Source organism: Peromyscus leucopus, chromosome 1 (assembly GCF_004664715.2).
Source record: "Peromyscus leucopus breed LL Stock chromosome 1, UCI_PerLeu_2.1, whole genome shotgun sequence".
Classification (NCBI taxonomy): Eukaryota; Metazoa; Chordata; class Mammalia; order Rodentia; family Cricetidae; genus Peromyscus; species Peromyscus leucopus.
The window spans coordinates 69,700,649-69,726,970 of record NC_051063.1 but is presented as its reverse complement, the minus strand read 5'-3'; the positions used below and the strand labels follow the sequence as shown (position 1 = coordinate 69,726,970).

General features: G+C 43.7%; 1 protein-coding gene across 2 annotated transcripts in view; it reads left to right on the top strand.

The window, feature by feature from the left end:
• Dock1 (dedicator of cytokinesis 1) overlaps positions 1-26,322 on the top strand; it is a 514,664-nt gene that overhangs the window by 176,543 nt on the left and 311,799 nt on the right. For both annotated transcript variants that reach the window (XM_028868987.2, XM_028868996.2), the window contains exons 24-25: positions 7,391-7,461; positions 9,761-9,867. In XM_028868987.2, the coding sequence (XP_028724820.1) occupies positions 7,391-7,461; positions 9,761-9,867 (178 nt within the window). The remainder of the gene's footprint in view (positions 1-7,390; positions 7,462-9,760; positions 9,868-26,322) is intronic.

Sequence of the window (26,322 nt, the reverse complement as noted above, 5' to 3'; positions counted from 1 at the left end):
AATGCCCTTTCATTGCTCCTTGAGAACTTCCATTGACTAGTTGTAAGACTAGTGTCCTGTGGGCCACTGTGCTGGTGGAACTGGCCAGAGTCTGTTGTGTACTGGACACCCTTTGGCATCCCTGGGCAAGCTTATCTGCTCATGGCGTTTCTTTCTTCTGGTGTCTCCGGGGAGGTAGGTCCTGTCAACCACAGCCATTAGTTACTACCTGGTAGTACGTTCGCATTGCAGATGGTGGACTCCATCATCGTTCCTGATACTAGCCTGGAGCCCTGCCCTCAGTCACCCTGCACTGTCTCTCCTGTCCACACTGCTGGTATCAGTGCACCTGTGAGCCATTACCTTTTTTGCTGTGGGTGTCTCTTTAGATAAGACTGCCCACTGTCATCTGCCCACAGTGTGCTTGGCTTCTTTTTGAAGCAACAGCCCTTCCACATGACCAAGACCTGCCCTCAGAGCAGTGGCCCCACTCTATAGAGGACATTGATGCCTCTGGCAAGCTCAAGCCCAGTCTCTAGCACGGTGAACTCTGAGCATATCCTAGTATTTATTGGAAACAAGACAAGCAAGATGTGGTCCTCAGCCGGGTGGTTCACACTGGCCCAGGGGTGAGTCAGGGAGGGAGGGAAGCAGAGCTACGGAGTCCGGAACATAAGATAAGGTGGTTTTCTCTCTTTGCTGAGGGTGTTGACAGGCATGGCTGCAAGCAGAGAGGCAGGGGTTGTTTCAGGACCCAGTGAAGACCTCACCAGGCTTCCTTTCTTTTGGGAGTCCTGGTGACTGCCATTGCCTCCTGTTCTCTGGGAAAATGGAGAACAGAGGACATCCCTTTCTATGGGCACGTGAGCAAGCCGACTTTGGATTACTGCCCTTAAGAATGTCTCGGGCTATTTAATTCAGCATTTCTGTGTCCTGGAGAGAGTGGGATCTAAACAAAGTGTGGAGACTAAGCAGATTAACTGAAGTCCTGGTGGTGGGGTTGCCATGGGAGAGGGTGTAGTGCACAAGCCCATAAAGGAAACCATAGGGGCTCTACATTTTTCTGAAGAGGGTTCTTTAGGTGGACCAGAGCCCAGGAGCCTGAGACAATGCTGGCCAGCTCACCCTTACCCCCAGAGCAGAGGATGTCACTATTTGTTATGATATATATATATATATCCCAGGAAAAAATGAGCTAGGGGGGTCAGAGCAGAGGTAGGAGGCCAGCTAGAAGCTTGAGGCATTGGATGGGATATTTACAGAAGGGAGAAGGCGGCAGGGTCGGGGCAAGTTTAATACCAGGTAGCTTTGTGGTTCTCAGAAGTGGACTGTGAAGAAGGGGGATGCTTGAGCGGCTGATATCCAAGTGGATAGTGTACAGCCAAGGCTGTGGAGGAAGAAGGCATCCGAAGCTCAGAAGCCCTTGGGCAGGTGTGAAGCTCAGAAGAAAGGGGGCATGCATGTCAGGGATGAAAGGAGATGAGATCCCAGAGCCCATAGGTAGAGGGACACCCCCCCCCCCCAAGAGGTGGCTGCAGGGTCCCGAGGATGGTCACATAAGCAGAGGCCTCATGTCACAGCAATTCCGATTTGTGGTCTAACTCTCTTCTCCTTAAACCGTTTTTCTTGTAAGATAGGAGGTCTGCCATGCTCAGTCTGATGAACTGCGTTCTGGGCTAATGGGCTTTGTGAGATCACTGGCCTCTGAGGCTCTGCTCAGCAGGCACTGACTTCTGTGCACATCCCTAGGACGTCCTTGGGTGAGGAGGCCCGAGAGAACCTCACTGGGGAAGCCTACCGGGACCCTGTCTCTGACTTGCCATTCTGACTGTCCTGCTGAATAGTGAGCTGGGCGGCTCAAGGCTGCTTGGGGATGGTGGCTCATAAAGCCCTGTCTGGTTCATGGCTGTCTGCTGTATCCTTGTGAGGTGCTGTTTATGAAGTTGCTGCCGGCAGCTGAATACTTTGTTGGGTTCAGTATAAAATGTGCCGAGCCTATCTACACCTTCCCCTCTGGATGTCCACAAACTAAATGAGACACTTTAAAAGACCAAGCAGCCAGCCTTTGCAGATACTCATTATTAAATGTCACCATAAATACTTTCTAGTTTTCCACACCAAGTCTGAGGGAGTTGAAGCAGAACATTTGAAACCAGAAAGAAATGATTTCTATTTAGCGCTTTTTTTTCAGTAGCAGCCCAGGGTTACTAATTGGAAACCCTGGATCTGTTTGGTGTTGAAAGGCAGTACTAATGCCTACAAAGAACAACAGGCACCGGAAATGTATGAGGGAGAGTTAGGGGACAAGGTGCTCATCAGCCCTGTGTGTTTTCATGATTGTATGTGTACTCATATGCATGGTATGTGTGCGGAGGTCAGAGGACAACCTCAGAGTTATTCCTCAGGTGTCTTTCACTTTTTGCCTGAGACAAGACTTCTAGATGGTCTGGAATTTCTCCAGGTAGACTGGAGTAGTTAGTTCTACCGAGCTAGCAAGGATCTGGGGACCTAGTTGTCTCCATCTACCAATCTCATCATTGCTAAACCTGGCCTTTTACCTGCACTCCAAGACAGCTCTGCACTTCCCTTTCCCAGCTGTGGCAGCCCGCTCAAGGGCTCCCCCTAGAGGTTGTGACCATTTAGTGTATCAGTTGGGCCAGGATGTTCCCTTTGTGTAGATTAAGATTCTAGTCATGTGACTTGAATCTGGCTGCTGAAGCCTTCCACACCTGAGTGCAGATCCATTCTCAGCACCCTCCCCTCTGCCCCCATATGCTTTCATTCTAAATATGGGCTTATATCCATTTAATTTCTTTCTTTTTTTACTTTTCTTTTTTTTTTTTTTTTTTGGTTTTCTAATGGTTTTGAAAATTAAGGCGAAAGCCTCCTACATGGGCCAGACTGGGACATTTGTAAGGGGCTCATATTTTTTCTATTACATGTCGGCCTCTGTGTGGTGGGGTTTCTATTTTTTTGTCAACTGGCTCCTCTCAGCGGCTAATCTTAATGCCAGACAGTTCTGGCACTTTCTACAAAGCCAAAATGCAGGCACATGGAAGGGCGCCAGCCACTGTGACTTTCCTCCACCCTCTGGCAGAAGATTCCCCCCTCACTTTCACCTGCTCCATGATATTTTGACTTTTCCAGAATGTTTAAAATGTAGTCATAGTCTGTGTGACCTTCTGGATCCCCCGGCTTAGCCCAGTGCATCTGGGATTCATCTGCGTGTGTGCAACTGTGGTTTGGTACTCTCAATGCTCCTTGGGACTTCATGGTATGGCTTCATCATTTAAGGGACTTTTTACTTTTTGGTCACTTTTTTTTTTAATTGATTAGCAGTAAGGGTGCCCTACCTGATCACATGCAGGGTTTCTCTAATTCTAACATCTAGGGGTGCACTTGATGGGCATATTCTTCTTTCTGTCTCACTGCAACAAGCTGCCAAGATTGTGTCTGACCTTGCTTTGCTATCTCTGCACCCCGACTAGCAGCACAGGCACATTGCTGAACACTTTGGTTCTCTTTTAGCAATTCTACAAGCTGGAGTGGTGCCTTCCCGGGGTTTTGCTTTGCATTCTCCTGATGAGTAGTGGTGTTGAAATCTCTCTCTCCTCTTCCTTCCCCTTCCCTCCACTTCTCCACTCCTCCCTTCTTCTTTTCTTACTCCCCTCTCCTCCTCTCCTCTCTCTCCCTTCTCCCCCCTCCCCTTCTCTTTCTCTGTCCCTCTTTATTTCTTTCCTCCAGCTGGCCTTGATCTTGCCAATGACCTTGAACTCCTGACCCATCTACCTTCAACTTCCAGGTTCTGGGATTACAGGTGTGTGCTCCAGGTTCTGGGATTACAGATGTGCACTACCATGTCTGTCTGGTGCTAAGCATCTTTGCGAATGCTCATTTTTCATCTGTCCATCTTCCCTCAGAGAAGTGTCTCTTCCAGTCTTTTGCATTATTTTTAAGTACAGTGTGTTGTTTTCTTATTGAGTTTCTGAGCTCTTTGAACATGCTGAATATGAATCTTCCAGATAGAGATTCATAGCTAACTTCTTCCTGTGTATGACTCCTGCTTTGTTATCCAAACTGTGCCTTTCAGAGATGTGGCTCTTTGTTTTGAGTGTTTTCTTTTATAGTCTGTGCAGTTGTTATTGTGTGTGAGAAATCTTAGCTTGGTCCAAAGTTATAAAATCTTCTTTTAAAGGTTTCATAGTTCTAAGTTTTTCATTTAAGACCAATGATGCATTTATAAGTTTACCTTGGTATCATGTGTGGATCTGGAATGAATTCATTTGGTGATGCATTTGGAGAGCTGGTGCTTTGTTACAACTCCCTTGACCATGTATGTTCAGGGAGATACTCTGAAAGTGAGTTCTGTTGTTTGGGGGAGGAAAACACTGATTCCATCATGGTTTCTGGCCAGCTTTCTCTCTTTTCTATTTGATTTTGAGTTTTCCTGCAGTTCCTTGAAGGAATTGACACGAGTCAGATGGCATTGCATCAGAAGCAGGACTCTGTGTGGCACATGTGCTACTTAGAGTCACAGACACAATGTGACAAAGCCACATCACAACACTGATGCTCAGGAACTTTTCCCAGCATGATATAGCTGAGGGGTAGGGTCTCCCGCTTCCCCTGGATTCACTTGTATTTCTACTGTTCAGTGCTTTCTGTGAATAAGGCCGAAGTCACTAATGCCTGGATTGTCACTCTCTTCCTCTGATCCCTCTCACTCCCATCCACATAGGAATCCTGACAGAATTGGAGATGTCTCTGTGGTGGAGTGTGCTCCTTGAGTGTATGCTCAGGAGTACTACAGTTGGGTCATATGGTATTGCTATTAAAAAAGTTTTAATTACATTTATTTATTTATCTATCTGCCTATTTATTTATTTGTTTGTGTGTGTGTGTGTGTGTGTGTGTGTGTTGTAGGGGGTGCACACATGCCAGGGAGTATGTGTGGAAGTCAGAGTACAACTTCCAGGAGTTAGTTCTGTCCTTCTATCATGTGGCTCCTAAGGATTAGACGCAGGTCATCAAGTTTGGTAGCAAGTGCCATGACCCCACTAAGCTGTCTTTCTAGCTCCCCTTTGCTTTGAACTTCTGGACAAAACTTCATACTGGTTTCTGTAACAACTGCTCTTTTACACTCCTCTCAACAGTGAATGAGGGCCTTTCTTTCTCTGTATCCTTACCAGCATTGTCTCTTTTTTTATGACAACCATTCTGACTGGGGTGAGATGGAACTCAAAGTAGCTTTCATTCTCATTTCTCTGATGGCTAAGGATGCTGCACATTAAAAAAAAAAATACATATTGGGCATTCATTTATCTTCTTTTGAAAACAGTCTTTTCATTTCATTAGCCCATTTGTTGACTGGCAGTTTTGTTGATTGGCAGTTTTTTGCTTGTTTAATTTATCACAATAACAAGGAAATGGAACGAGCCATCAACAGATGAATGGATAATGAAATTGTGGTTTGTATACCCAGTTGAATTTTATTCAGTAATAGAGAAAAATAAAATCATGAACATTGCAAGAAAATGAATAGATATGAAAAATATATTAAGTGAGATGACCCAGAGTCAAAAACACAAATATTGAATGTTCTCTCTCTATGAGGATCCCAGCTTATAATGTGTGTGTGTGTGTGTGTGTGTGTGTGTGTGTGTGTGTGTGTACAGATGAATGCTATGAAACCACTGAGGAGCCTGCAGAAAAGAGGAATGAGGAGATTTCAAACAAGTGACAGAAGGGAGTTGAGGAGACTATGGAGCCAACAGAGTGGGGATCAGTCAGAGGGGGCGGGAGAGAAATGGGGAAGAGAATTAATAAAAATAAAATTTGTTTGAAAGTGCTGTAATGAAACCTAGTATTGTGTGTACTAATTTAAAATTTTCAGTAAATACCTGAGTGGACAGGTCTTGGCATGGAGAATGGCAGGTAATAGACTTGATCTCTGCTCTCCGTCTGTGAGGTGCTGGGCTTTCTAGAACAGGGGTTCTTCACTTCTTTGTGCTCATAACTCTCTTTCACCTGGGAAATGTTTACATGACCCCAGGTATATGGGAATATCCAGATCAGTAAGTACTGAGGATACATCATTCAAAATTTATTTAAAAACAATGATTGGATATGCATAGAATTTTACTACTCATCAAAGAGAAGAACAAATGTGCATATTAATGATACACACATGCTTGTTTCTATATCTCAATATTCCAAGGATATGCTAATGAGATGTATGCTGAAGAGCGATAGTAGGGAAATTTCACAAGTCTCTCCTTCCTGTAAATCAAGCCACTGTTATTTCTTTAAAGGCAGAAAATGTTATTATGGTAAGAATACTGTGATTCATTAACATATAGTGTTCAGGATCTGAACTGCAGGTCTGGGGGTGGGGCAGAGCTCCTTGCCCATGTGTGGTGTGATAGCATGCCCAGTGCCCAGTGGGCGTGCTGTGTGTGCAGAGCCAGGGCTGCTGCAGTGAGGTGTGGTGTGGGCAGACACGAAACACTCAGGCATACTGCACACTTGATTTTTAACCAAGTTTGGGGTCCTGTATGTTCCCCAAACCTTGACTGTGGCCTGACTTCTCAAGCCCTCCATGTTTGTGTGTGAGGACCCAGATGGAGTCCCTGCCTGTAGTTTAAGAAGCTGGAAGACACAGAGGTGAAAGCCGGAGGTGACTGAGTAAAGATCAACTAAAGGACACAGACAGCAGGAAGACATCTTTGGGGTAGAACAGAACTGCCTCTGTGTGCCACAGTGGATTTGGTAAAAGGGTATTTTTCTAGGTGATTGGTGTTCATTTTGTTATCTGAGGCATTGATTCAGTTAAAGGAGATGACTATTTCTGCTCACCTCACTTAGTTTTACAAGCATTGCTTATTGGTGTTCACTAATGTCACCTTCTCCTCTTTGGCCCTATAATGTTACTTGTATATATGTTTAGAAGGCTGATCATTTGGTTTCAGATAATTAGTTGGCATGCTCTTCCTAAGGAAGACTATTTCTTCCACTCTACATTCATTAGTTGCCAGTGGTTCTTTGTCTAGGATTGAAGACCCATGAGCTTTCCCTATCCACATTGGTATTGGTATGCGTATTGGTGTTGTCCTTGTTCAGGTAGCCATGTTAGTAAGACTTTATGGGTTTAGCTTCTGACATTTTTTGAGGCACAATCTCACAGCAAACTCCCTGTTCTGTGACTCTTACAATCTCTCTGCCCTCTTAAGCCTGTGGACACAAAAGAAATGCCCATAAGAGGTGGTTTTGTTCATTTGTCATTGTGGTTAAGCCTCCTCTGGAAGCGATCTTTCTCCTCTCAGTTTTTCTGTGGATCTTTATCAAAATTACAAGATTGTGCTAAGATTTGCGTGCCTTAATTATGCTTAACCTCCCTCTTTCTGGTTTTCAGGGGGCAGCCCTGAAGTACTTGCCGACCATCGTCAATGATGTGAAGTTGGTGTTTGACCCCAAGGAGCTCAGGTAATTGTCCTGAAAACAGATGTTTGCCATGTGCAGCTTTTTGTCAGAGCATCCAGTTTGGAGCATGCTCTAGGCTGCCTCATCCCTACAGAGGTCAATGCCCTGGATTGGGTGGAATGGATGCGGCTGATTTGCCTTTTTGTAGAGAGGGCTTTACCTGCCCACAGCCACTATTTTCTTGTTGTTGTTGGAAAAATGGTTTACAGTACAATGGGACTATGGCCCAAGGTTGTCTTAGATTGTCTGGCTGTTCTGTGATAAAATACCCTGACCAAAACAACAGGAGGGAGAAAGTGTTTTTTATGGCGCATCGTTCAAGGTACAGCCCATCATGGCAGGGAACCCTCTGAGGAGGTGGCCACTGGTCATTCAGAGTGGAATATTAGTCTAGGGTCCAGCTTTTCCCTTCTTGGGTTATGCCCCCCCCCCCTTTCAGTCTTCTTTGCTCCATAAGCTGCAGATCCTGTGGCTTTCTGACAAATTCTCTGATGGACATTTAGCCTTTGATCCCACGTGTGAGCTCCGGCAGCCCAGTCCATCTCTGCTTTATGTTTGTTTGAGGTTTGACACAATGAACCATGTGCAGGAAATGGCATCATTTGTGCTGACCAGACCCTCCAAATATCTGTGTGAGGACATTTGTCCCTGAGGGGTCATCTTTCCTTCACTTTATATCCACCCTAAGCCATTAATGTCTTGAAATTGAAGGGCAAGGGGCTCCTGGACAGCACTCTCTCTGATTTGCCTGAGATTTAGTGTCCAACAGGGACACACTTATTTTCTGCTTCCAGGACCCTGACATTCGGGTTCTAGCTTAGCAGACTCCAAGTGAAGAAAGAGAAACCTATGTGATCCAGATGTTGGTTTGCTCAGCTGTGTCTCTGCAAAGTCCTTTTCTTGGAGCGTGATTTTAAAAAGGATGGTCCCTGGACCAGCAGCACCCATGGCTCCAGGAATTATTAGAAGCCAAATCTCAAGTTCTTCCGGAATCTTCTTAGTTAGACATGGTTGCCTAGTGTCTGGTTTCCAAGGGATTCCAGTAGATGTTTGAGATGCACAGGCCTGGAGACAGTGAGAGAAAGTGGAGAAAGTTGTCTGGTGGGAGCCAGAGCCATATCCAGTGGAGGGACACCAACCCTGCTTGTGATTGGCAGTTGTGGCATGTATTTGGAGCTCTGCAGAAGACCTGTTTCCCCTGGGCTGCCTGCCTTCACTCTCTGCTCAGTGCCTCAATGTGCCTCATTAATGCCTTCTATACCAAGTTTTGCAAATGACATTAAAATCACACACACACACACACACACACACACACACACACACACACACACTCTTCAAGTAAGCATTCTTTCTTCACAGTCAGCTTCTAAACTGAAGGCACCTAGTTTTCCTGATATAATGTCTTCTATAATTACATAATTAGGAGTGACTTTCATGGCATACCTTCCCATGCTGGCCCACCATTTATTTTGGCTACAACATGCATCTCTCCTCGTACAAAGTAGGCTTCACAAAACAATGTTCATGCATCAGTCAGTTAGCCTCTGTGATGATGCTAGAGTATTGGTTGGATGTTAGCCTAAATTTGCTTGTCCTTGGTAACTAAGCTGGTGAGTGCCTCGGATTCAATGCCTGCTTGGTCATTTTGATAACACAGCCTAGCTGATTGTGCCGTTTTTTTACCCTTGTAGAATATGCTAATAAGATTTTTGGGCAGCCAGGCAGTGGTGGCGCACGCCTTTAATCCCAGTACTCGGGAGGCAGAGGCAGAGGCAGATGGGTCTCTGTGAGTTCGAGGCCAGCCTGGTCTCCAAAGTGAGTTTCAGGAAAGGCACAAAGCTACACAGAGAAACCCTGTCTTGAAAAACCAAAAAAAAAAAAAAAAAAAAAAAAAAATTGGGCAGTTTCTCCTTTTTTGAGTGCTTAAAAAGTTTGTATATATGTGTATATTGAGCACAGGGTAATGTATTTTTCCATTTTCAGGAAATTCTCAAGTGGCCACACCCCTTTCCTTTCCTACCCATAAAGCCCAAAGGATCTAATTTCTTTACACTCTTACCAGCACTTACCATTGTATGTAATTTGAATCGTAGCCACTCACTCTGTAGTAAGAACCAATGTTTTAAAACACAGATTTCTAGGATAAGATTCGGGCCTGGATTTTGTAAAGGCCTCTAGCAAACCTGGTCTTGACATTTTAGGGCTATTTCCTACCCCGGTGATTCTGCACCACCTTGGGACAGCGTGGGGTGCTCAGGCTGGCCATGCTTCTGAACCATGTCACTTGCGTTTCTCCTCGTAGCAAAATGTTCACGGAATTCATCCTGAACGTCCCTGCTGGCTTGCTGACTGTCCAGAAGCTCTACTGCTTGATTGAGATTGTTCATAGTGACCTCTTCACACAGCACGGTGAGTAGATCCCCGGGAATTAGGAAATTGTCTGATTGTTCAGTCCGTTCTCTTCGTCGGCCCTAAGGAGGAGAGGTGGCTCGCAATTAAAACAGCTTGGTTGCTCTAGGCAGGGCTGCTCAGCCCTTTCAAGAGAATGGCAGCTGTCCTACGGTATAGGTAACAGGCCATTGAGAGTGGAGGTGAAAGTGAGTTTGTAATTTGGGAGCGCATCAGAGCCCTGTATAATCAGCATACATTGTAGCTCGTAAAATGGGCCATTGTCTGTCCTGGGGAGGCAATCACTTACATCCTTGAGATGATTGCATGGGGGAAAAATATCTAGTTTTCTGTAAATTTAGAAGTAATGGCTCTATCCTGTTCTAACTCCTGGTTTTTGACAGGGCTTCCTCCAATCCTGTTCAGAGTCAGGCGGGGGCCCTAAGGACTCCTGCATCCCATGGAACCTTCTATTCCTCTTCATTAGCTTCTCCATTCTTTTGGTTAATCATTCTCTATTCGGACAGATTGAATTAATATTTTACACCTGCCAAGCAATTTTATTGAAAGTGCAAAACCTTTGCATAATCTCTAACCGCCCTCATTTATCGGAGCTGACTTGAGGTCTAGTGGGTGACAGCCTGTCTATTGTAACACAGATTTATTCTTTTCTGTTTGTGACCAGACATTTAGCGGCTCTGTTCTTTTCCTTCTGTCCCCAGGCACAGCACTGTTTCTTCTTTTCCGTGGGCTGTTTTGGTGATGGGGCAGCCCTGGATGGAAAGTGCCCCCTGAGTTAGTTCTGCTGGATCTGACCAGGAGCTCAGTGCACCTAGCTGGGCCACTGTGCCGCTGGGTGTCTTTGCTGTCTTTTTTGGTTTTACTCTGAAGAATGTACTGGAATGTGTACTTGTATGGAGGAGGGGGGGGGATGTCTATCCTTCATCTGGGTGGGAGTTTTCCACCCCCTTGCCCGAAAAAGGGTGAGAGCAAATGTGGGTGGCTTTCTGAAACTCTTTCCCTCACACTAATCTCTGGGGCAGAATCCTTTTATTTCATTTATAAAAGTCCTGTTGTCTAGGACTTGAATCACATGATCTAAATTGAACACTTAGTTCTGATTTCCATAATTCAGGCATTCACTCAAGGACTGAGTCTTGAATGGTGTGATTGCGTAGGTGTCTTCAGAAGCTACAGGATGCCATGGGGCCCATAGAAAGTTGCTAAGAAGGTGACCACTGGGGACATTGCAAGCAGGTGTTCCCATGGTAACTACAACCGAAGCCATAGCAAATACATCCCTGTCCTAAATTATATTTAAGTCTTATTAGGTTCATTATTAGAGAAATGTGCCAGCCGGGCAGGGTGGCACACATCTTTAATCCCAGCAGTAGGGAGGCAGAGCCAGGCAGATCTCTGTGAGTTTGAGGCCAGCCTGGTCTACAGAGCAAGATCGAGGGCAGGCACCAAAACTACATGGAGAAACCCTGTCATGAAAAACCAAAAAAATAAATAAATAAATAAAAATTAATAAATAATAATAATAATAATAATAATAAAATAGAGATGTGCCAACACCTTTCTCATATATGTATGCATTCTCCCTTTAGTATCTCCACACTCCCACATACTCCACCCACATTCCTCTGTCTCTCCCACCACTCACACAGGTACCTGGCACCCCTTTTCTTGTTGCTGAGATAAAATATCTTAACAAAAGCAACTTAGATGAGAAAGGGTTCGTCTTAATGTACAGGTCAAGGATACAGTCCTCCCTGGTGGAGAGCTCAAGGCAGTTGGTCACGTTGCATCCACAGTCAGGAAGCAGAGGTGAGTGAGTCCTGGTACATAGCTCATTTTCTCCCCTTCATGTAATGTAGGACCTGAGTCCAGAGAACTGTGCTGCCCACCTTCAGTGTGGGTCTTCCCACCTCATTTAACCTAATCATCACCTCACAGGTGTGCCTGGAGGATTGTCTCCTAGGTCCTGTCAAGTTGACAGTTAACACTTGCCCTCAGACCCCCAAAGGCCCTTCTAACCCCTCATCCCTCTGTGTCTCATTCTCTAGTCCCCACACCAGCCCTGTATTCCTAGATTTATAACACTCCACTCACACAGCATGGATCCTCCAATCACCACCAAATGCTCATCAGCAATATCTTCCCTGAATGGATGCTTGTTGCCAACCGAACAGAGATAGCCTTCCCCTCTGGATTGTGAAATTTATTTGGGAATTTCAGAGCACAGCAGAAGGACTGTATGCTCTACTCTAAGTGGTGTGTGTGTGTGTGTGTGTGTGTGTGTGTGTGTTCAAAGAGGTGAATGCTTAAACACAAATACTAAGGGAATCACAGGAGGTATTTGGAAAAAGTGGCCCTTGGCTACAGTGAGTGGCACTAGTGACTTCATTGCTGACTGATGACAAGTGTGGAAACGTGTTTATGAAGCACTTCTGTGTGAAGTTTTGCTGGCCCCTGGCTATGGCAGTTTTCCATCCCAGTCACCCACCGTGAGGCAGTCTTGTGTATAAACACCTCCTTCCTTCCTTTCTGGTTTGATTTACTTGTTTTTGGTTTGAATTGACACAATAGATTCCATTTTGATTCTAAAAAGGTTCACCTCTTCCTCACCCCCCCCCCCCCCCCCGAAATGTTGTTGATCGATGTATTTAGACTTTGATTATCTGTCGCTGCTGGGGTGGACATCCTAGTTACTCATCTCAACCATATCAAGGCAACAGTGACTAGTGATGGAGAGTCAGGGTCGTGGTCACATCAGTCACACTTGAGCCAGAAAGAGGCCAAACTGGAGTAGGTCTCAGTGTGTCTTCCCTGGAATCCATGGCTACCTTCAGCCTGCCTGTAGTGGAAGCATGGGACATGGCTGGGTTATCTTTTCAGGACAGTGGCACTTCTTCAGAATGGTGACACATAACAGGTACAGAGTTAGTGGAAAATACACAACAAAGTCCATCAGAACTAGGAAACATAATGTCTACTTTTCGAATGATATTAATTTTAACCAAAGGTAGTCAAAGAAAAACTAGTTGTGAATTATATAGCTTATTGTTCCCAGAAAGTTGTATTAGAGGTCCCCCCACCTCTACCCCTCCACTGAATCTGGTTCTCAATGTTTCAAAGAGGAATCAAAACTATGGTTGAAAAAAGATATAATATTTGTAGTTTAAAGTTTGATGAGAGTTTGGCAATTGACATGGTTTAGTTATTTTTATTGCACATATCATTTTAAGATAATGGTCATGACTGACAGCCTCACACTAGGACCTTCAGGCTTTTATAAATTTTATATGATCTTTGGAACATTTGCATTAAAAATAAATATCAAGCATCATGGGAAAGTAATAGTCATTTATTTAGCCAGAGTTCTAAAATAATCACTCAAAAGACTTTAAAACAAATATATACTTAATAAGCCTCCACTCTTGCTTATACCTGAAATCCTACCACTCTGGAGGCTGAGGCATAAGGACTGACACCCCACACCCAGATATTGCCATTCTAGGATGATAGTCTGGGTGACAGTGAGTGTGATGCCAACTAACTAACTAACTAACTAACTAACTAACTAACTAACTAATAAAAACCAAACAAAGCCAGCCAACCAGCCATTACCACAGAACAGCACAGCAGCAGCAGCAGCAGCCACTTATAAGCTTCCTTAAGATTCCATGTCTTACCCAGGCCTGATGGTGCACGCCTTTATTCCCAAGACTCGGGAGGCAGAGACAGGTGGATCTCTGTGAGTTCGAGGACAGCCTGGTCTACAAAGTGAGTTCCAGGACAGCCAGGGCTGTTACACAGAGAAACACTTTGTGTCTCTGAGGTGGTGGAAATCCATGTTTTTGTGAAAAGTATAATAGAGATACTGGAAATCATCTTGATAAAACACAATCTTTGGGCAGATCTATGTCAAGGAAACTTGTTGGTTTCAATACTCAGAATTGGATTATTTATTTATTTTTTTTGAAACAGGGTTTCTCTGTGTAGCTTTGCACCTTTCCTGGAACTCGCTTTGTAGACCAGGCTGGCCTCAAACTCATAGAGATCCACCTGCCTCTGCCTCCCGAGTGCTGGGATTAAAGGCATGCGCCACCACTGCCCGGCTAGATTTTTTTAAATGTCAGTTTGTCAATATTTAATTTTTACAATATGCTGTATGTGTTTTAAATAAATTATAATTACCCTGATGCCACAGAAATTTCCTTTTATATGATTCCATTTTCACAAACTTAATAAGACTTCCTAAGGCTTTTTTTTTTTTCTTCTTCTTCTTTCTGTTATCTCTCTATGTAGCCCTGGCTGTCCTGGATCTCGCTCTGTAGCCCAGGCTGGCATAGAACTCATGGAGATCCTCCTGCCCCTGCCTCCTGAGTGCTCCCCCACCACTTGGCCTCCCCTCGACTTCCTGCCGTGTGATTAAATCTTTTCCCCCTGTCATTCTTCCCTGCCTCCCTCTGTAGAGCAGTCCAGCCATTCTACCTTTGTTGAAAAAGGTTTATGTTTTCATTAAAAAATCCTTTTCATCCAAAAAACTCCTCCTTTTGAATCTTTGTGAACCAAAATACCTTTGTACATGTAGCTGTAGCTTTCTTTGCTTCTATCTCAAAAGTTCCTGTTTTCGTTTCTTAAGTTTACAAGTTATAGTATTCCTTAAAATGTTCATATATATATATATAAAATACGTCCCTTTCTCAATAGAAAAATATATGATACATTTAAAAATTAAAATATACCTCATTTTTTCTATTCTTTTCTATATAATTACATGTGTGAACTAGAATTTTCCACTCTTCATAACCTTTAGCAAGAAGTGAGACAGGAAAACTGATTTTCATGTGCCCGCACTTTATAAAAACATGTTTGTTAATGAACTCACTGTCTTGGTGTCTTTCCTGTTGCCGTGGTAAAATACCAACAAAAGCAGCTGAAGGAGGAAAGGTATACTGGGTTCAGAGGTCCAGGTGAGGTCCAGGTGAGGTCCATCGCAGTAGGGAAGTCGGGACATCGGAGTTTGAAGCAGCTGGCCGCATCGCATCCATAGCCAGAAGAACAGAGCAAGTAACTCAGGCTGAGAGAGCTCGGCCCATTCCCTCCACTCCCACAGCTTGGTCCTGCCCACGTGAATTAATGTCATCAAGACAACATCTGAGAGGTCAGCCCATGGGCCAGCCTGATCTAGATAGCCCCTCCCACACCCAGACTCCCTTCCCAGATGATTTGGGACCACCAGGTTGACAAGGAAAGCAACCATTACACCCACATATTTAGCCTTTTGAATAGAACATATGAAGACAAGTGTGTTTTAATTTGCATTTAGAAATATTTTCCTTAATTTATTCATTTTAAGCAAATATTCATGGTTTACTTAAGAAAACTGAGAAATATCATAAGCTTGCTCACAACTTTTTCCCCCCAAAGGAAAAACTCAACATGACCGTTCTGTTCTTGATACACAGGAGGCTATGGTCACTGTCATATTCTCATCTGCGTATTTATTCTTCCGTCACACTTAGAGTTGTACCTTTTGGTTTCTGAGAGAGGGTCTTAATATGCAGCCCAGGCTGGCCTAGAGCTCAGCTTCTGTGCTGGGACTGCAGGCCCAAAGCACTGTCTTTGGCATGTTTATGACCATAAACATCCAACAGAGGTCAAGGTAGCCCTACCCAGCCATGAAATACAGGCAAGCCTGTTTGTGAACAGTCCAGAAAACAACTTACTTTATTTTTAACCTACCAACAATTTGGTGAGACAGAGTAATACAGAATACAAACTCACTTATCTATATAGTTGAGTCTGCACTATATTAATGAAGGTAATATGGAACTAGTTATGTTTGCCTGTTACGTGACTGAACTTAGAGACTTTTGTTGGCCATCTCAGAGCAGCATTATCCGGTGAGGCTGTCCCCAGAGTTACTTGGATTATAAAGGATTATAGATCTTTCCTCTGTAACCCTTTTCCCACTCTCCATTCTTGCAGTCTCAGAGTTTAAGAGCCTGCATTTTAGTTAGGACTAACTGAAATTGAAAAAAAAAAAAAAAAGTTCCAAGCAACAATGAATAATAAAATTATTTTGCCAGATGTGATGTCACACTGCTTATCACTTGGCAGGTAGAGGAAGTAGCGTCATGAATTCAAGGTTATTCTTAGCTACATGTGAGTTTAAGCCCATGCTAGGCTATGTGAGAGACTTTGAAAACAAATGAACACACAAAAATTATATAAAGTTATAAAAATCAACATGCACACGTACAAAAGAACCATATTGAAAATTGGCAGAGGAAACAGAGAGATGGAACGATTTAAAGTCCTTCATGCATGAATCCTGAAATTATAGTTTAAGAATAATCTTAGGAATATTCACAGGAATTTTTAAATTAGATATAAATAAAAAATGTTGCAGTACATAGGCAGCTGATGCAGGAGAATTGTTGTATACTGTAGACCAGCTTGGGCTACATAACAAGAACCTGCCTCCAAAAGTATTAAGTCTTTAGAACCAAAAGAGATTTTGCCATAAAAAGCCTCTAAGATGTTACCCTGACCAGAAGTATATTAAAAAGTTAAGGAGAAATTCCTGCTGGACCACAGTGCAGAGGCCAGGGGAACCTATTTCCAATCATTCCCAGGAATTCTGGGACCATCTTAGTGGGTTTGAATTGAATTCTGCCTAAAGCTGTTGCCAGGACCCAAGGCAAGGGTGAATTACTTTGACCCAGATTTGCTTATGAATGTTTGTATGTTTGCAGTAGCCTCTGTTGGAGTCTTTTGTGGTACTTAACCATCAGACTGTGTGTGTGTGTGTGTGTGTGTGTGTGTGTGTGTGTGTGTGTTTGTGTATATATTCATATGTACACATGTGTGTGGAGGCCAAAGACCAACCTCAGGTGCTGTTTCTTATGATACTGTCCACTTTGTCTTTTCAATCAGGTTCTCTTGCTGACTTAGAACTTGCTGATTTGTTTAGATTGGCTGGTTAGCACGCCTGAGGGATCCACTTTTCCATACTTTTCCAGAGCTGGGATTCAAAACAAAAACAGCATGCCACTATACACAGGTTTTTAGTGCAGGTTTGGGGGTATTTCACCAGGTCCCCATGCTTGTATAGCAAGCTCTTCTGCTGAGGGTGCATCTCCCCAGCACCAGCCATCAAGCAGCCCCTGCCTAAGGACCCTCCCTTCCCCCCGGCCTGGCTTCATCTGCTTGCTTTGGGTTTTCATCCATGTGAGTCCCTTCATTTTGCTCCCCATGGCTCCTTGTTTTCCACAGTCAGTAAATGTCAAAGGTCAATTAATGACAGGCACTCTGAAAATTACCAATGAACTGCCCTGGACCTTCCCTGAGTTTTGGCATGAGGAAGACCTTATTTACTTGTCTTTTGAGATTTTTATTGCAAAACTTATGCATGCCAATGTGGCTCAAGCTGAATAAGTAGCTAAACGTGCACTCTTCAGTGACAAACATTTAAAGCAGAACTTCTCCTGGGGAATCTGTTTCAAGGGAAATCCTCCATCCCCCTGAGGGTTATCCTCTTTCTTCAGCTACAAGTAAGCTTGAAGGAGACCCCGCTGCTCATGCCTCATGCCTATCTCAGCCTTCCCATTTAGCTGCACTATTTATTTCCACTCTTGTGTTTTATACACTATCTTGAATCCTTTTTGAACCAAACAGCATGTAAATGAATGACTTGAATTCATAAATGAGTTAATAATTTCCTTTCAAATACTCCATCTTTTTAAGTATCATTTCCTAACTATGACTCTGTGTGTATGTGTATGTACACATGAATCTGTATATATGATATGAGTGTAAAGGCCAGAGGTCAACATCAGATACCTTCCTCTGTCACTCTCTACCTTGGTTTTTGAGACAGTCATCTCTCACTGAACTTGGAACTTGTTTCTTACATTATATTGTTCATTGACCACCCCACCCTCACCCTAAGTAGCATCCTGTCTCAGTCTTCCCAGTTCCGGGATTGACAGGTATACATGAGCATGCCCAGTTTTTTATGTGGGTGCTGGGTCCTCATTGCTGGCAAAGCAAGCACTTTACTGAATGAGCCATCTCTCCACTGACTGGCATGTTGATGCCCATAGCAAGTTGTACCCAGTCTATATAAATCCAAAATGATCCCAGGCCAAGACAAAATCAGTCTGGAGCTTCTCATCTTGCAGCCAATCAGCATCTGTCATCTGTGTTATAATCAGCTTCCCAAATGTGTCCTGAACACTGAGTGGCTGCCTCTGAGCCTTTTAGAATGCTTTGACCAATATGAAAATTCCCCTGTGCATGGGCTTTGGGTCGGGCTTGGGATAGACTAGAAGGCGACTATTTTTCTCATTTTCAGGCCCTGGCCTTCTCTCGAGCAGCCAACTGCTGTCTTCTCTCCTTGTCAGGAAAGACAAACAGCTGAAATCCTCTGGTTGCTCTGTTCTCACAAAGATGCCATTACTTTTATAAAATAGTCGATGCCACATTTGTATGAATATTTAAAGTCAAGCCATTTTGGGATGAGATATGGTAGCTGTGGTTCGTGCTTTCTTGTCTTTCCTGGGTCCTTACTCTTTGGTAGTAATTGGCTTTGCTATCTGAGCTATGGAACGTGCTACACTCCTGTGGACTGCTGTGTTTGGGGTACTCCTAGTGACCAGTGATGGAATCCTTGAGGTCACTGGGAGCTCCAGGGCAGAGGCTACGTTTCAGCCTCTGTTGCCTCACACCATGAAAGACATTGTCCCCAGGTCTCCACTTCACTGAGAACAAGAAAATTATTCAGTTTAGGCCCTAATTAAGATTGTTCCTGGGAAAACATAGGTGCAAACAGTCTTGAAGATGTGTTCCACACTCACAATGGTGGCCATATTTATAGATTCACACTCTCAAGGGGGTGCAGATTTCACCTCCTGCCAGTCGGGAATTGTACTTGGTGCCGGCTTAAGCTAAGTTATCTTGTGGGAAATGTCTGAGTACTGTCTTTTTATTGTCTGGAGTGTTTGGGAGCAAGGGACATGTTTGCACAGATAGTCAATGGGGCTGTGTTCCCAGGAGTTGAAGTCTGGCCCAGTCCTATGGTCAGCATGCATGTAGGTGAGAACCAGACAGCACACAGCTGCAAGAATCCTGCTTCACCTCAGCGAGTCGCGCACTCTTATTACATTGGACTCGGGTTCCTGTGGGCTCAGGCTGGTGGCACACTGGCTGTTTCTGCTTTCTCTCATCACTTTTCCCATTTGCAGACAGGGAAAGAGAAGATGTACCCAGTGGGGGCTTATTGGGCTGCAACAGGACAGGAGTCATTTGGCACAAAAAGTTATGCTGTGCCCCAGTCTCTAAGAAACTGCCTCATTGGAGGACAGTGTCAACTGCCCTCTGCTCAGAGGCCAGCCTTCTCTTGTATTTTATTCTAGTTCAAGGAGTGCATGGTGTCAAGCCATATGTGAGAGGATGGATCTGCCTCTGGATTCAATATACTTTTATATTGGAAAAAAAAGAGGGAAATTGCCAGAATATGGAAGAGTGGAGAGAAGGCTGGAATATATACTTATGCCCCCATTGCCCAACAATAGTGAACTCATGGTCAGACTCTGAAGCAAATCCAAGTCTCTGCAATGTTTGTACTGGTAGCAGTTACTCAGTGGATGACCTTGTTCCTGACTGAGGATCCATCCTTGGTCTAGTCCCTAGGCTGGCATCCTCCTTCCATCCCCAGTCCATCTGCCTTGGATGTCCTGTGTTTGCTCCTATGCTGAGGTGAAGGGCCTTGGACTCATTAGCATGCTGTGCATGAGAGCCAATGAATGGGTGGTAATGGCTTCCGAGCCTGGTCTCTGATGTGACTTGCCTACTTGAAAGCTGGCTAAACGGATTATGTGCTGCATAGAATGATGACTCGTGGATATCACCCGTGGTGTGGAGCGAGCAGATTTTCAAAGCAAGATACAAAGAGAAGGAAGGTCGACATCTCATAATTTGTGCGTTCATGGCTTTGTTCCCATGTGATTATGTTGTTGCCCACATATCTAACGAATGCTGGGAAAGTTAAAGCTTAAATCCTATTATAGAAATGAGAAGTTCTGGTGTAATTAAATTAGACATCAGAACATATATACACAGCCAAGAAGAATGGACAGCTGAATTCAAAAACTGTCAACAATTTCCAGAATTTAAAATCCTGAATCATGACAGGACACTAGTGGAATTCAGGTGTGTCTGGTACTTGGACTGCTCTCACCCAATGTGAGGTTGAACTGTTGACCTTGTGTACATCCTACTTCACAAATGAGTCCGTCAGATACACTAAGCCTATAGGCTGAAGATGATGCCCCAACACTGTGGAGAAACCTCAGGTGACTGTCCAAGCAGCTGGCTGTTTCTGTCAACTCACAAATTTTTTGGAAGTTGCTTGCATGCACTTCCTGTTTTTATTTTTGTTAGGTAATATTATTTCCTTCTTGAGTCTCTGAGGGAGTTGAAGATTAGTTAGTTACAGTTGAAGATTAGTTAGTTATAGTTGAAGATTAGTTAGTTATAGTTGAAGACTAGTTAGGATAGAAAGTGAATTAGGTACATTTTGGACTTACCAAAATAGGATAGATAATGGAATTATTTTCTCTGAATTTGTCAAATACAAATGGACTAGACATTGATTAGGTATTTATTACTTGTATATATTGTATATAATTATTGTACTTTTGTATATAGTTTTTCTTATGTTAGTTATATAGTGTAAAATCTAGGCCCTCAAAATTCTTTTATATTGATGGTATAGAATTGGGATAAAGTGAGTTTCCCTGACTAGCATCTCCATGTAGGCTAGTCATGAGCACTCCCTGTACTTACAGGGAGCCTTTAAGGGATGGGAGGTTCCCTTTGGAACTTTCTCCTTGTCCACAGATGCCTGCTCTCCTGGATCGTAGACCATGGGGCAGCTTGTTCTGATGAACATGGAACAGTTTCCTTGTTTTTCCAGACCTAGTCTCTTCATTTTCCCACACTTACAATGGCCTAGGCGATTGACAGGTTTCATTTTACAGCTTGCCTCCTGCCTTTCCGTGTGTGTGTGTGTGTGTGTGTGTGTGTGTGTGTGTGTGTGTGTGTTTGGTTAATGTTAGAGGGGACTCTGAGATTGGATGTGTGACATTTGAAGGTATCTGTGTAGACTAGTAGCAAGTCTTGGTTCTTGGTAGTGTTTTAATACCCTGGTGGATGATCTTTTTATCGACCTGTTATTCCTTGGCAGGCTTTGTCTATTGCTTTCCTGGTGGCTGGACTTCTGCTGTGAGCAGGAGTAGGAAGGTAGCCATTCTCTCAAACCCTGGCCATCTTACACTTCCTCTTTCCTTTTAGCCCCCTGTCCTTAGCTGGCTACAATTGTTAACTTGAGATAACCTAAAGTCAACTGAGAGGAAAGCCCTGAGTCAGGAGATGCCTACATCAGACTGGCCTGAGGCCCTGTTTATGGAGGATTATCTTGTTTATTAATTGATTCAGGAGTGTTCAGTTCACTGTGGGCAGCACCATCTCTCCTCAAGTGGTCTTGAGCTACAGAAGAAAGCTAGGTAAGCGTGAGTGGAGGAACAAGCCTGGGTAAGAGCCAGCTCACAAGCAGCCTTCTCTGTGGTTCCTGCTGGACCTTGACTGTGAATGAATTCCTGGGTCAGAGGGAATGTTAGGTGGAATAGCAAGCCATCCTCTCTTCAGGTTCCTGTTTTGAGTTCCTGCTCTGATAGCCCCCAATAATTGTCCGTGGCCTGAAAGTATAAGGTAGATAAACCCTTTCCTCTCCAAGTTGCTTTTTGTCAGAGTCTTTTATCACAGCCACAGAAATCAAGCTAAGGGCAGACCCCTTTCTAGCAGGGCTCACCTGCCCTATGGAAACTCATTTATCCTCAGTTTTGAATAATAGGAAGCCTCTTTAAAATTCAGGGCGAAGGAGTGTAATTGATGTGTTTCATTCTTCTTTTCAAGGTGAATAATTCTCCCAGTGTTCAAACGGAGTAAAGCTCTTTTGCTAATGGTGGGAACATTAGTTACAGCAGCCCTTCTAAGGCCTTGGGCGATGCCCACATTCCTATCAGGATTTTGGTATTAGGAAATATTGAAGTCACAGTTTCTTCATAGTAGCCAGACCCTCTAAGTAGGAAGCATCTATCTATAAAAATTGCCCTGCTCATCAATTTCTGTTTCTATGGGTCATACACATGAGAAGAAGCTGTTTAATGTATAACTGTAATGAAATATATTGTTTTAATGCTTTGATCCCTCAACAAATCAAAATAATATTTCTTGAGTTTTTCTACTGCGAAAAAAACCCTGAGCTATTATCAAGTAGTTTTGTTAACTTGATAGATGTTGTACACAGAGGAAAAATTGGGGTTGGGGCTAATTTTGTTTGCCACAGTCATTTAATGTCCCACTCGTACGGCATTCTGGAACACTTTAATTAGATAGCTGTGCTGATGACTTCTAATGAATGTTGCCAGCTGTGAACCCTGAAGACTAACTCTTTTAAATAATGCTGGAATATAAACATCACTTTCTCCTCCATGTCGTTTTTCTACCCCCATGCCTCAAGGAAGCTTTCAGTCTTGATCTGTTATCCAGTACCTTTTTCATCCTTCATTCTGTGGGACTCTCCTCTATCTTTCATTATGTGTGTTTGTCCAGGGGCCACTTGTTACAGCAGTATACACCTTTACAAATAGCTTATTGAATACGGAAGTTTCTTAATTATACCCATTTGAAAATGACCGTCTTTTATTGATCACCAACAAAGTGCTCAGGACTTTTGGTTAGCCAGTTTGAGTCCTCTGAGAGCCTTCAGAGTCATCAACATAAAAATGTAGACTCAGAAAAGACTAATTAACTCAATTTACAGATGAGGGCATCAGTGTTAAATAAGAAACCCTGTTTGTAAGCAAAGGCCCAGGCAGGGAGCTGTCCACCACCGTGGTGCTGATTATGGCTCCGGCTTGATTCAGATCCATCATCCATACTCCTTAAACTGTTTCACGCCCACTGCATGAGTAATTCTCTCTGAAAGCTGATTTTACTTCAACACTATGTGGAGCAAGAAAAAAAATACAAATAAATGGATAAATGAGCACATCTGTAAATTAAGCGTAAATAAATCATATAGTGTGGTTCTCATGTTCATGGGGTTTTAATAGTTTCTCTCTTTTCTTTCTGGGAGGTGGCAGTAGGGGGTTGTAGTTTGTGATCACTGCTAGGACCAGCAGCTCCTTATGACGTTATTCATCTAAATATTAGCTTCTGTTGACTCTACTTTGAGCCCACCTCTGGGCAGGCTCCTGCCTCTGCTGTTTAATGCTGATGTAGGAAGGGGAGTCTAAGAAGTGGCTGTCCTCATTTGTCTGATACCTAATCATGCTGTCACCAGGTACCTAAAAAGCTAATTCCTCAGCCCTACAGCTCTTGATTCTTTCTAGGTCCTTAGAGTTCAGCTATTACTGTATAAAATAACATCCTGGATCGTGGAAAGCCCAAATCAGCACCTGTCAGGACTTTGTGTCATGACTCTGCCCTGCCACAGCAAGAGTGGCATGTGTTCAGAACCACCCTGACCAAGTGCTGTGTCTGTGGCCACCTACAAGATCAGTTAGCATCATGCCTCCACCACCGCCTGACTATCCCCTGCCAAATCATGGATTTTGTGTCTGTTTTCTTCTGTGTGTTGAGATTTTCCCCATAGCCAAGCAGAATTATAGAATCCCTTGTCAAGCCAGCAAGCCACCCACCTCTTTGACCTGCTTCTCTTGACTTAGACAGCAGACTGTCTTTCTTGTCATTTTATTTCAGTCTATGTTTTTTTCATGTATTGACATGGGGCTCATTTATAACCTTTCCATTGGCTTTTCTTTCACTTTCCCTGAGGATACATCATAGCTTACAACAATTCTACTAGAACGTCACCTTTCCTGTTATACCTCGCCAGTCTCAAAGGTCAAGAGGGTCTCTTGCCCAGTGCTCATACATGACTTCTTCTCAGCAAGGTCTCATGCTCATACATAGGAGACATACATTTGACAAGTTTTTGAAGTGTATTTTTTTACCTTTATGTATTGTTCTGTGTGTGCATGCATATGCACGCCACAGTGTGCATGGGGGCGGGGGTCTAGAGGACTACTTGTGAAGGTCACATCTCTCTTTCAACCTTGTGAGCCTTGGGGATAGGATCCTGGTCATGGGTTTGGGTAGCAATCACTGTTCTTCGCTGAGTTTTGCTCCCTCTTGTCTGACAGTCCATGCTTTTCTGCTTGTCTTTCCAGTTCTCAAAGCCTCTTACTTGCTCTGTCATCCTCTCAATTAAAATTCCACGACACTAGGTACCCCAAGGCTGCATCACAGATTGCCACATTTCTGATCCTTTTAGTACACAGGCAAGGGACACTGTTCTGACCGGAATACTTTACGAGGTGCTACCCAGCTGTCTGGAGTGAAAATGCTGGGCTAGGTATATGTGTAGATTCAGTCTCACAGATGAACAAGCTTAGCATTCCCAAAGGAACACTGATGTGGCAAGGGTGATTTGCTGGTGGTTTCTTCTCCTGGCCCTGCCTAGATTCATAATTTCTTACTTAAAAATGATGCTTGGGGAGATGCCTTAGTACTTGACTATCGAGGACTATGGGGGTCCAGCCCCTCAATAGTCCCCTCCCAGGGTCCGCGGAAGGCTCTATCAACCAGCAGAGAATCTTTAGGGTCGGTAAATCAGTCTACGCACTCAGAGTTCTTTGATCCATTCGCTTTAATTCCTCTGGCATAACATCCTTTATACACAGCTTCAGTTCTGTTCTCATGTCTAGCTCCTTTCTTGCCTGATTTCTTTCTATATTTATCTATTGTCCCCTCTATGTTCTATCTTAATTCCTTCATCTAGTTTTGTCCCTTCTAGGTTCTCATCTATCTAGTTCTTTCTCCCATCAGCTTCTCTCCCATCTCCTTCTCTCTCATCTGGCTCTTTCTCATCTTGTTCTTCCCCATCTGGCTCTTCCTCATCTTCCATCTCGTTCCTCTAGTCCTCTCTTTTAGCTCTTCAATCTAGTTCTTCCCCATCTCAGCTCGTTCCTCTCAAGTTCTTACCCATCTCGTTCTTCCATTCTCTTCTCTCTTCCTCGTCCTGTCCTCTGCTTTACAGTTATATATCTCCCCAAAATCACAATCCTCCCCTCCACCCAGGACACTCAGCCTGAACTTCCTCAGGCAGTGATTGTCCACTATCAGGATCAAATGGAGGGTTGATAAGAATTACAAAGAAGGGCACTAGTTGTTAATTACCATTTGTGACCCAAAGGGAAGTGACTAATGAATTAACTAAAGGCTAAATATGGGTAACATCTAAGAAGAGGGATCTTATGTGCACAACTATAACCTTAAATGTGTTTGGTAAAGGATGTTAAAAATCTATAAGTTGCTAGGTCAATGGGAGAAAATAAAACTGTCTTCTTTTTTCCTGTGGCTCCTATCTGTCCAAGCTGTCTGCCGTTTTTCTGCAGGGTGGGGGAAAGTGTGCTCAGTCTCTAGGCAACCTGTGTACAGCTAGATGCCTCTGGTGATACAGGGAGGCTTGAACTGGGAGTTCTGGCTGAGCATAGCTGTTAGCACAGAAGGTTATCTAAATATTCCTAGAAGTGGTTAGGTAAGTAGTTAGAGGTCTATAAAGTTAGTGAGGCTGTAAGAAAGAAGGGCCTAAGCTAAATTGTGTAAAACTATTACTTAGTGTCCACCTGGCCTAGGCGGCATCCTCTTGTGAATTTACTGTAAGTCAGGAGACTTTCAGGTGGGCTGTTATCATTGTTAGTCTTTGGCAGTTGGGCGTCCACCTGGGTGGTGTATCCTGTAGTCCTTGAAAGTGGCCAAGGGAGATATCTGATTCCAGAGAAAGCCTTTCCCTGAGGCTGTTCTCCAAATTACCTGGAATGTGTATGTCCAGAGAGTGCTCTGTCTACACTGTTAGTCCTTCTTAGGGAAAAGTCAATTGGGAAAGCTATGAAGGCACACATGATTTTCATAACAGAATACAGCTGATATATAACAAGCCAAGTAACACCAAAAACTCCTTGGGATTTGGCTTCCTCTGGAGGAATTCCATGATCTCTCCAGGTAGTGACTTTGCCATAACCAGCTGAGTTCTTATGATATATTCCTGCGGCCCACAACACTTGACATTAAATATGCCCACATGTATGTACACAGGCATGGGTCTTTTATCACTAAACTCTCTGGCTTGGGAGTGCTGTGGCTAATGCTGGCTCAGCTCTTGCTTAGCAGTACGGTTGCTGACTGTGTCTGTCACCAGGTTCCCGATCCCCACATCTGTGAAGTCTGGAGATCAGTAGATAGCTTCTATGACTCCCTCTAGCACTGATACAGTCTTGGAGCTACAACTGCTTAAAGACTTCTTCTGTAGATGGAGAAAATCACTTGAGCATA